Source organism: Sebastes fasciatus, chromosome 14 (genome assembly GCF_043250625.1).
Source record: "Sebastes fasciatus isolate fSebFas1 chromosome 14, fSebFas1.pri, whole genome shotgun sequence".
Taxonomy (NCBI): domain Eukaryota; kingdom Metazoa; phylum Chordata; class Actinopteri; order Perciformes; family Sebastidae; genus Sebastes; species Sebastes fasciatus.
In genome coordinates, this window is record NC_133808.1 from 874,046 (window position 1) to 886,461 (window position 12,416).

Sequence of the window (12,416 nt, forward strand, 5' to 3'; positions counted from 1 at the left end):
GCTGAGGAGGATTTTTGACATGATTGGAAACCCTTTTAAATACAGAAGACAAGCATGCCTGCTAATAGTCTGCTGTTAAAACAAATACTGTTGAGCTGGCCTCTTGCCTGTGTAACAGATACCCCTTTTTCACCGCCGGGTTGCATTCACTGTCTGGCCTGGCGGGGGTTCACGTTTCGAAAAGCTTGGCAGTGCAGTGGCATGTGAAAAATGTTCCCCGGCAGGAGAAAAGTAGAACAATAGGGCATGCTAATGTATTCCGTTTGGTGCCTCCAGCCTTGGTCAACAACAAATTGCAGTGTGTGACAGAATGCTTTATTAATGGGTAGAATAATGGGTTACTATAACTTTTATTTTAACTGATGTTATTTGACAGGGATTTGCTTATCAAGGAAAACCACATGCAGTAACTATCATCTGAAATCTATAATTCAGAATTCCAGCTAATCAAGAGTGATATCTTGAAAAACATGTGGTAATGTTCACCGTACGGGGCCTGGGAAATCTCTTTCTACAACGGCAAACTTCTACGGCTAAATATAACTCGGAAAAAGAAAGATTACAACTTTATCAGAAGCAATTAGTCTCCAAGACAACAGTGGGAAATATAAGCTTTGCACTGATATGCAATGCCCATAAATGGAATGTTGAGTTGCACAAGCCTTGGATTGGTTCTCCCCTTTACAGACATGCCCACTTTATGATAATCACATGCAGTTTGGGGCAAGTCATAGTCAAGTCAGCACACTGACACACTGACAGCTGTTGTTGCCTGTTGGGCTGCAGTTTGCCATGTTATGATTTGAGCATATGTTTTATGCTAAATGCAGTACCTGTGAGGGTTTCTGGACAATATCTGTCATTGTTTTGTGTTGTTAATTGATTTACAATAATAAATATATACATACATTTGGATAAAGCAGCATATTTGCCCACTCCCATGTTGATAAGAGATTACATACTTGACAAATCTCCCTTTAAGGTATATCTTGAACAGATAAAAAATGTGTAATTAATTTGCAATTAATCACGATTAACTATTGACAGTTGTGTGATTAATCGCAATTATATATTTGAATGGATTGACAGCCCTAGTTGTGGGTTATGTTTGTAAAGATGAATGAATGAAAAAAAACCCTGATATCTCTGGTTCTATGGCATCTCTGGTTCTGTTAGTCTGGTGCAAACTTACACTTTCTTTTAATCTGTCCAGCATGAGTCTGCCGATGTCATAGGAGTGCAATGCTAAATACATTGAATACATTGGTGGTGTACTCTTTTATCACTGTACGTAAGTTCACAGTAAATCATTTGGGTGCGGACAACATACCAACAAACTCAAAAAGTTTTTTGTCATGTGGGTGGGTTGGATGAATATATGGCAGTGAGGCAAGTTCACAGTTCACATGAGGTGTAAGAGTGTTTGTCATTCACTGTCCCCAATAGGCTAGCGCTAATCCTGCTGCCGTTTTATGATCTACCAAGTGCGTCAAACTGTTTCCATTCCAAACGGATCCTCCAGCTACTTTTCCTCTGCAACTCTTATTCCACACATCCAGAGCTCCTTGGTCCAAAGCCAGATACCCAAGGCCTCTGTCCAAGACGGAGAGGCAGGGATTTTACTGTAAGTCAGAATATTAATATTCCCCTGTCAGTATGTGTAGAGCAGAGGCAGCGAACGTCCTTTCATTGTGAATAAAATGAACTCTGCTGGGTCTCTATGCTCTGATTGGGTAAACCCTATACATGCCGATCTGGGTTCACTTGGTTAAGCCAACATCCTAATGAAATCAAATATACCCGTTCTGCTGACAGTTGATGCTTTACACTGGAGAAAGACACAAATAGGTGCAATGCTGCGTAGCTTTAAGAGCTGATGGCAGGATCATATCAAACTAATCGGCTCATTTGTGTACATAAACTCTCTGATGAATGTGTATGGTTGGGGTGAAACGGTTTCTCAGATGCTTAGTTAAAACCTATTAGTATTGTGTTATTCACATGTTTCTGTCCCCATAGCTAGACTTCAAAAGCCTGTTATGTATACTGTATTAAATACATTTCAAAATTCATAAACATGACAAACCCAATAATTTAAAAACAAAACCTTTACAATTGTGACCTCTAGTGGCTCAATAGATGACATGCAGCAGCCTGCTTTACATCACATACACCCAATCCCAACGTCCACACTCACCCTCACAGACTTTGAGTCCGTGAGGGTTTAGGACTGTCCCACTGTCAAATCTGATGATTTGACAGTGGGACGGAAAGTGTTCATAAAGGGCTTGATGCCCTTTATGAACACTTTCCGTAAGTCCGCCTTTCTGTAGACTTTGCCTGAGGGAATTACCCACAATTCATATCGTGTGACGTTAAACACAGGGTTACCAGGTTGCAAAGGGAAGCCCCGTAGCGTAAAAAAAAGGTAAACAAAAGAGGACTGATTCAAATGTGCACAGAAATGTTAACACTAAAGATTTAAGATGGTACATAAAAAACAATGAAATTTGTCCAAAAAAAGTAAATAGATTTTTTGACAGTTACCTCTCAACTCATAAGGCAAGAGCCTGGAAGAGTAAAAATGTCAAATAAAAACCCACCGTTGGCATCGTCAAGGTCCATCCATCCATCTTCAACCGCTTATCCGGGATCGGGTCGCGGGGGCAACAGCTCCAGCAGGGGACCCCAAACTTCCCTTTCCCGGGCCACATTAACCAGCTCTGACTGGGGGATCCCGAGGCGTTCCCAGGCCAGAGTAAAGATATAATCTCTCCACCTAGTCCTGGGTCTTCCCCGTGGTCTCCTCCCAGCTGGTCGTGCCTGGAACACCTCCCAAGGGAGGCGCCCAGGAGGCATCCGTGCTAGATGCCCGAACCACCTCAACTGGCTCCTTTCGACGCAAAGGAGCAAGGACTCTACTCCGAGTCCCTCACGGATGACTGAGCTTCTTACCCTATCTCTAAGGGAGACGCCAGCCACCCTCCTGAGGAAACCCATTTCGGCCGCTTGCACCCGCGACCTCGTTCTTTCGGTCATGACCCAACCCTCATGACCATAGGTGAGAGTAGGAACGAAGATTGAACGGTAGATCGAGAGCTTTGCCTTCCGGCTCAGCTCTCTTTTCGTCACAACGGTGCGGTAAAGCGAATGCAATACCGCCCCTGCTGCTCCGATTCTCCGACCAATCTCACGTTCCATCGTCCCCTCACTCGCGAACAAGACCCCGAGATACTTAAACTCCTTCACTTGGGGTAAGGACTCATTCCCTACCCGGAGTAGGCAAACCACCGGTTTCCTGCTGAGAACCATGGCCTCAGATTTAGAGGTGCTGATTCTCATCCCGACTGCGTCACACTCGGCTGCGAACCGATCCAGTGAGTGCTGGAGGTCGCAGACCGATGATGCCAACAGGACCACATCATCTGCAAAAAGCAGCGATGAGATCCTCAGCACACCGATCTGCAAACCCTCCTCCACCCGACTACGCCTCGATATCCTGTCCATGAATATCACGAACAGGATTGGTGACAAAGCGCAGCCCTGGCGGAGGCCAACCCCCACCGGAAACGAGTCCAACTTATTGCCGAGGATCCGAACACAGCTCTCGCTTTGGGCGTACAGGGATTGGATGGCCCTGAGAAGTGCCCCCCTCACCCCATACTCCCGCAGCACCCCCCACAGTATCTCCCGGGGGACCCGGTCATATGCCTTCTCCAAGTCCACAAAACACATGTAGACTGGATGGGCATACTCCCAGGCCCCCTCCAGGATCCTTGCGAGAGTGAAAAGCTGGTCCGTTGTTCCACGGCCAGGACGGAATCCGCATTGTTCCTCTTCGATCTGAGGTTCGACTATCGGCCGAACCCTCCTTTCCAGCACCTTGGAGTAGACTTTACCAGACTTTACCATCGTCAAGGTACGACGGAGTATTAGGGCCACATTGAGGAAAACAAAATAAATCTGATATTTCGAGAATAAAGTCATAATATTACGAGAATAAAATCATAAGTTTATGAGAAAAAAAAGTCATAATATTATGAGAATAAAGTCATAAGTTTACGAGAAAAAAAATTATGATATTATGAGAATAAAATCATAAGTTTACGAGAAAAAAAGTCATAATATTATGAGAATAAAGTCATAAGTTTACGAGAAAAAAAAGTCATAATATTATGAGAATAAAGTCAGAAATTTAAGTAAAAAATAAGTCCTAATATTATGAGAAAAAAGTCATGAGTTTACAAAAACAAAGTCGTAATATGAGAATAAAGTCAGAATATTATAAAGTATTAATTTTACGTGTTATTTTTTAGGGGAAATAGAGCAGCATGCTCTGTGTGAAAATGAGGAACATGGAGCATCTGGTGAAGTTATACTTTAGTATAAGTTTCACAAATAGCGAAATACTTAAAGGGACTGTTTGTAACTTCTTACATGTATAAATCACCCGGGTCGGTGTCCCATGCACGCTCGCATATGCACGCTCGCGCGTGGCTACGCTGTTCAGACTCGGACTCCCGTCTGTTAAACAGTGTTGGCCGCGGTTGTAGTACTGCTTAACTTCACTCAGTTCGCTCCACCTCACGTGCATGCGCGCACACTCCACACTGTAGAAGACTTTGTAGCTCTGAAAATATCTAGTGAATGTACAGTGGATGTTTGTGCAGAAATAACTGCTGCAGCTCCTCCAGACCAACAGAGGTCTCCCGTGTCTTGTGAAGTGACGGGGCTCCGCAGAGAGAAACGTTATCGTCTCCGACCAAAACTCCGGTGTCTCCCCTGTTCACTCCGGCCGCGGTCGGGAGGCTGAGGCAGGAAAAGCCAACACTAGGATCGGCATTGATTCATGGAGAGACCTTCGTCTGGTCAGCTAACATTACTGCCAAGCAGCTGAAATATAGAGTGATATTGTGCTTTTAGCTGACGTGTGTCGCCTCACTGTTTGGAGCGATGCTCGTTCATGTCTATGTAGAGCGAGCACAAGCGCGAGCAACAGGACGCTGACTTTCGTTGACTTAACGGTCACAGGTGTCGCTGTTAACAAGACATTTCTGATTCTTACAAACAGTCCCTTTAAAAAATAAATTAAATACTAATCTTTTGGCACATCAGCACCACATTATCATCAGTATCATGACCTTGAAAAGATTGAGCAAGAAACTGCGTTTATTACGAAGAAAGAACCACACGGACTTGAAGAGGAAATAACTTTTTTCTCGTAAAGTTATGACTTTATTCTCGGAATATTGCGACTTTTTTTCTCGTAAAGGTATGACTTTATTCTCGGAATATTGCGACTTTTTTTCTCGTAAAGGTATGACTTTATTCTCGGAATATTACGACTTTTTTTCTTGTAAAGGTATGACTTTATTCTCGTAATATTATGAGTTTTTTTTCTTGAAATAGTATGACTTTATTCTCATTAAATTACAACATTTAAATGGTATTATTATGACTTTAATCTCGAAATCTCCAATTTTCTGTCCCTCAGGTCGGCCCTAATACTCCATCGTATGAAGGTAACGTGATATGTCACCACAAAGTGCCGTCCCATTCATATTTATACCATTTCAAGCCCTTGCAGCCTCTCACACTCAACCATTTACCAGGTGACGTCAGTCAAATCCCTGAGGGTTCAGGGCTTAAGGCTTTACTCAGCTGATCAATCAGATTTATTTTCATATAGGATAAGATAAGATAAGATAAGATAAGATAAAATAAGATATTCCTTTATAAGTCCCACAGTGGGGAAATTTGCAGTGTACAGCAGCAAAGGGGATAGTGCAAAAAACAAGAAGCATCAGCTAACACAGTAAAAAAAGAGCTAAACAAAGTGAAACAAAATATGAACAATTAACTATAAGGAAATATAAAAATAGGAGCAGTACATACAGTATTGGCAATAAACAGACTAATAAGATAAGATAACATCACCAATGTAGCCTACAAAATAAAGTACACAGACAAAATAAAACCATCACCATTATTCACTATATCTTCACAACCAATTTTTCCAAATTTAGCCTACAATTTTTTTTTTTTCCAATAACATACCATTTATAGCTTATACATTGCTTCCACTACTGCTTAGCACCACTTTTTAGTGATGTCTTTGAGCTGCGGATAGGTCCTGAGAACATCAGGGTCTTTGAGAACGTCAAGAAAACGCAAGCAGGATTCTTGACCGTTACGAATCACCTGATCGATCAGGTTAGTAACAGTTTCTTCTGGCTGTGAGAGATGCTTCAGATTCTGATATTGTCTGTCTGTGACGATATTTCTGGCATGCACATGCTGCATAATGAAGGAGAGATCCGCCCTCAGGCAGGCAATGAGTTCCACCTTGTGCTCAATGATCATTTTCACAGCAGAACCCTGTAGAAGACGGCAGGTTTTGTTTATCAATCATAAAAGAATGAGGTTTTTATGAAATGGGTCATTTGCTTTGGGGAATTGCGTTAATGCAAAAAAAAAATTAACGCTGCTAATTTCTTTAATTCATTAATGCAATCGATCTTTCGGAGGTTGTAGTGTAGTGTAGTTTTAAAGGTACAAAACGAAAAAACATCCATTGGTACCAATCATGTCCTACTAGGTTGTCGGGAAGGAGGCTAAATATGCAGCTTTATCCAAATATATGTATATATTTATTATTGGAAATCAGTTAACAACACAAAACAATGACAAATATTGTCCAGAAACCCTCACAGGTACTGCATTTAGCATAAAACAATATACTCCAATCATAACATGGCAAACTGCAGCCCAACAGGCAACAACAGCTGTCAGTGTGTCAGTGTGCTGACTTGACTATGACTTGACCCAAACTGCATGTGGTTATCATAAAGTGGGCATGTCTGTAAAGGGGAGGTCAGAGGTCAAGGAACTCCATTTTTCCTTGCCAAAATTTGGAGCGTTATTTAGCCTCCTTGATGTCAAGTATGACATGGTTGGTACCAATGGAGTCATCGGGTTTTCTAGATTCATATGATACCAGTATCTTCACTGTAGCTTTAAAACTGAGCCGCTACAACCTAAAAATCACAAGTTTCGTTAATGCGTTAACGAAATTAGTGGCCTTAAGACAAATCTGTTTTACGTAACGTTGTTGTACGTAACGTTGTTGTACGTAACGTTGTTGTACGTAACGTTGTTGTACGTAACGTTGTTGTACGTAACGTTGTAACGTAACGTTGTTGTACGTAACGTTGTTGTACGTAACGTTGTTGTACGTAACGTTGTTGTACGTAACGTTGTTGTACGTAACGTTGTTGTACGTAACGTTGTTTTACGAAACATTGTTTTACGAAACATTGTTTTACGAAACGTTGTTTTACGAAACGTTGTTTTACGTTGTTACGCTTGTTACATAAAGTTACGTGAGAAAGTTATTACGGTTGTTACATACATTGGTTATGTTATTACTTTAACACAAACCATGATGTTTTCTCTATTCTTAACCAAGTAGTTTAGTTGCCTAAACCGTTTGGTTAACACAACGTTAACCATGTGGCATTGTGCGTTTCTGCGAAACATATTTATGAAACTTTTTTGGGGTTCAGATACGTTGACATTCCACATATCCCCTGGTTTACAGAAAGGTACAATGCCCACAAATTTTTTCCAGTGACTGGATTGGTTTATAATTAGAAAAACTCTCCACCTACCTAACCTCTCATGTGTATTTGACTGTGTAAGGGTTTCTGCCTCTACTTTGTATGTATCCACTGTACCTGAGAGGATGGCAGCTTCTCATCGACTGTTCCTGAGAGGAAAGCAGTGTTAGGATTTGCTGAAATGTCCAGACAGAATATATTTAAACAGAATAAATATGTAACAGAATTTGGTAAAGGGTTCACCTGCACACACTTGTGATGTTTTCACAGACACTGATAGATCTATATCACCGAGAGTGCCACCGGATATTTTATCAGCGCAGATCACACTGCCTCTATGTGCAATGTAATCTGCTTGGAGAACTGGTCCAACAGCATTCCCTGAAAGAGGAAAAAGTGAGTATCTATTTGGCAGCTTAAATTTTTTTTAATTCATACTGCACAAATTACTTGAGAAATATGATTACTTACCAGTCAGACTACTTCCTGTTTCAATCTTGGTGGAGAGGGAATTTGCAGTTACATTTGTGATTTCTCTGGCGATAACAACACTGTTACTATCAGCGAGCAGTGTGGGTGTGGGTGACCCTGGAAATATTAATAACAATCACCCTTCAGAAACTTAATAACAATGTATAGAAAAGAGAAACCAGAACCTCTGACTTGATTTAAGCCGGATGCATGTCGAGGCTCACTTACAGTACAGAATACAGGTATTTTACAGGCTGATCTTTACCTTCAGTGCTAGGGTTGAAAAGCTGTTGCAGTTGCAATGCGCTTGATGCTGCCTAAGAATGTCCAAGAAGCACCGAGGGGTATCGCCTCCTTTGTGAATTATTATTTTTAAAAGCATTCTCATCTTGTTTTATGCACTGCTTTGCTGTAGCACCTCGAGAAACTCATTCATAGATAAAGTATCCCCACACTGCTTAAAGTGGCAGTAGGCAGAATATTTTTGGCATCATTGGGCAAACATCCCATAATAACCTTTCAGCATATTGTAGTTGAAGTGTTCTGAGAGAAAACTAGACTTCTGCTCCTCCTCATGGCTCTGTTTTCAGGCTTTAGAACATCTAAATTCCTATTGGCTGTGCTCCGGTCATGTGACTGGAACTTGGCGTTCCTTCACCAGATTTTACAATGGCGGGGCACAAACGTTCTCATGTTACAGCTAATCAGTACACTACAAGATGTTTCTGAGAACATCTGAGGAGAGAAATAGGCATTACAGTAACAGAATATTGATTCATATTTGATCAGCGCTGCCGAGTTTGACCGTTAAGTTGGAGTTTGTGAGTGATTGACAGCCGGCTCTCATAGATGGCAGCTGGACAGCAGACCTCAGATCAGCTCTGATTGCTTGTTTTCCCCCGGTCTGTGAAATCTTGCAGATGGCGTTAGGAGCACCGGAGGACACCGAGGAACATGATTTTTTTCAGGTTACCTGTTTCATGTACTATTGTCACGATATAACGACCGTTTTATGAAAATAACTTTTTTTAATAATATTTGCTACGATCTCGCCTACTTCAGCTTTAATGATGTAATCAGGGTCACCTGAAAACCACGTACCGAGTCGGTCCTGCTCTGATTTCAGCTGGTCCATGATCTGCAATCAGACAGAACATATAGAACAAAGCACTCCACAGAAGGTTTGACAGAGATGTGGCGTGCATAATGTGGATTTGTTGGTTCCGTCCAGTAAAATAATAAACTTCAAAATAATTCACACAGAATCAAAAGTGAATATGTTTTATAGAATTACACAGTACAATGCAAAAGTCTTGGCCACTTGGGGAAATTCTGTAAAGTTTTTACAGTAAACGACCACAATCAGCTAAACCCATCTTTTTACTTGTTAGAAATATTCTGTAAATCATCTGCACCCAAAGCTAAGAACTGACCAAATCAAATCAAATCAAATCAAATCAATTTATTTTTGTATAGCGTCAAATCACAACAGAAGTTATCTCAAGACGCTTTATATGTAGAGCAGGTCTATGACCGTACACCACAGAGCAGTCTGAAAATATTTCATAATAACTAACATCATATATGAAAGTACTGCTTGTACAAAAACTTGTTCTTATGTTTTTACCTTTTAACCCTCTGAGACCCGCGATCCCGACCGACTTTACTGTCGTTCAGAGGTTGTAGAAGGTTCAGTTTTAGAGCTGTTGTAGCTACAAATATCATGTGAAACTATAAATCTTAAGGAATCCATCGGTACCAACCATGTCATGCTAGCTTGTCGGGAAAGAGGCTAAATAATATAATATAATATAATATAATACATTTAGGCCAAATTTTGGTGAGGACAAACTGGCATGGGGATTTTCAGAGAGGTCCCTTGACCTCTGATCTCCAGATATGTGAATGAAAATAGTTTCTATGTGTACCCAAGAGTCTCCTCTTTACAGACATGGATGGCCACTTTATGAGAATCACATGCAGTTATTTGAATGCGGTATAAATGTCTTATTTTCACTTATTCTAAAATGGTGTATCTGAATATTTTTGCATACTGGGGTCCCTAAACAGTCTTGAAATTCTATAAATCCACTGTAATTGGGTATCACTGTAAAGCTGAGACTCTTATGGATCCAATGAGCCCAACTGTGTTCATGTGTGATGATGTTAGTCCCCATAGGAGACATTTCACTGTAGTGAGACCTATTTTTTTAAACTTGACCTCACTGTATAAAATGACCTGTGGTGACCTCTAGGATAATCACAGCCTCATGAAACTTTACAGCCACACACTAGAGACCTAGAGCATTCAGAGGATGGATGGATCAAACTAGAGACCTAGAGCATTCAGAGGATGGATGGATCAAACTAGAGACCTAGAGCATTCAGAGGATGGATGGATCAGACTAGAGACCTAGAGAATTCAGAGGATGGATGGATCAAACTAGAGACCTAGACCATTCAGAGGATGGATGGATCAAACTAGAGACCTAGACCATTCAGAGGATGGATGGATCAAACTAGAGACCTAGAGCATTCAGAGGATGGATGGATCAGACTAGAGATCTAGAGTATTCAGAGGATGGATGGATCAGACTAGAGACCTAGAGCATTCAGAGGATGGATGGCTTTCCTAGCTAGATTGACAATAAGGGGGTTTCTGAGCAGTTTCTAGAACAGAAGTGCTCGCTATCAAATCACCGAAAAATGCAATTTTTGCAAAAAAATCTCCAAATGTAAAAATATTTTGATCCAAAATCACAGTAAGGCTTTTGCTATGGTGTTCCTCAAGGTCTTGGTGTCTTAATGTGGTATTTTGGAGGGATTATTGATCATTTTTTATCATTTCTCCAGTGATAAAAAATGGTTAAATTTAGCAGCAAATCTGTGTAACAAATGGTATCAACCCAAAAATTGCTGCAACAACTTATGAGACATAATAGAGCATGGAGATGACCATCATATACTTAAATCATAATGTTATAAACCCTTATAACATTCACAATTTATTTTAATAAATTAATTCATGTTTATTTCTGATTCATGACTAGAAGAACTTGACACACAGTGCTGAGCTGCATCTCAAATTAATCTTCAGGTTCTCAGCTTTCAGATGATGTACACCACTTCTATGAGATATCTACTGTTGACTGTTTATCTCCCCCTAAGGAACCCCAGAACCCCTCTAAAGAAGACAAAAACGGCGCAATTGTGAGTCTAGGAGGGTTCATTTGATCGTGTTGCGTCCTTTCTCCACATAGCCTAATGGTGTAAATAAGAAAATAATCACGTTTACGTGATTGTCTGCTTAATAACTTAACTTGAAATGATCTGTAGGTGGCTAAAACGTTGACACAGTGCTGTAGATAGAGTCGAATAAGAAATGTCTTCATGGATATGCAAGTAGAAATGTTAAATCAAAGGCCGACACAACAACTCCGTACTAGAACCACATCTGGAGAATGTTTATGATACAACAAATAGTGCCAAAGCCTACCTTTTTTTGGTTCGACTTGTCGTTCTGTAGTCAAACAAAAACTGCGATAATAAAAATGATTCTACAAGGTAAATATGAAACAGTTTCTTATAAGCGACAGAAACCAAAGCTCACTGCTGCATCTCTTCACTGTGCCAATACAGAATGTACTTCCTTATTCTCTTACGCAATCCGTGTGCCATGTGCAGTACAGGAAGAGAATACACAGGCAGCACGGGTTGCAGCATGCAGTCTCACTACTTGCGTGCCACGTGACGTCAGCTACAGTGACGCTACAGTAGCCTCTCAATAATGGTCCTCACTGTATCTGTATGATCTTTGTTTTTAGTTCATAACGCTGTTAAATTCCTCATCTTTTAATCTGAACACTGAGTGAGCTCCGTGATTCCCCACGACTGCTTCAAGATGATGATGATACGAAAGAATAATAATAATAAAAAAGTTCTGCTGTACAAATATGTTTTAATATTTTCTTTTGTCTTTGCTTTTTGAGAATTATTGGATAAAACAATAACAACTTTCCCTCTTTACAGAAGGTAAGAGGGGAGATGTCTCTTTGATCTGTTAACTAACTAGTAACTACATCTGTCAAATAAATATAGTCCAGTACAAAGTACAATATTTCCCTCTGAAATGTAGTAGAGCATGAGTACTTCCAAACAAATATATCCTTTCATTTCTAAATAATTTCCCTCCTTTTCAGGCCTTCATGTTAACTAAATCATGTGTAGACATTATCTACTGTATTGTTATTCATATTATTTTTATTTTTATTATTATTATTATTATTATTATTATTATTATTATTATTATTATTATCATTAATAATA

The 12,416-nt window shown here is 40.3% G+C and overlaps 1 protein-coding gene across 2 annotated transcripts; it reads right to left on the minus strand.

Moving 5' to 3' along the window:
* Nucleotides 1–3,776: 3,776 nt before the first annotated feature.
* Nucleotides 3,777–12,344, minus strand: LOC141782067 (uncharacterized). 2 transcript variants are annotated; one of them, XM_074658109.1, is made up of 6 exons: nt 11,587–12,344; nt 9,192–9,228; nt 8,091–8,207; nt 7,863–8,000; nt 7,737–7,768; nt 3,777–6,378 (listed from the first exon to the last, which is right to left on the minus strand). In XM_074658109.1, the coding sequence occupies exons 2-6, from the start codon at nt 9,223–9,225 to the stop codon at nt 6,091–6,093; spliced, it is 609 nt and encodes a 202-aa protein (XP_074514210.1). In that variant the 5' UTR covers nt 9,226–9,228; nt 11,587–12,344; the 3' UTR covers nt 3,777–6,090. The 2 variants fall into 2 exon arrangements, with proteins under 2 accessions (XP_074514210.1, XP_074514209.1); XM_074658108.1 differs by having other exon boundaries at nt 9,177–9,228.
* Between the last annotated feature and the right edge of the window lie 72 nt (nt 12,345–12,416).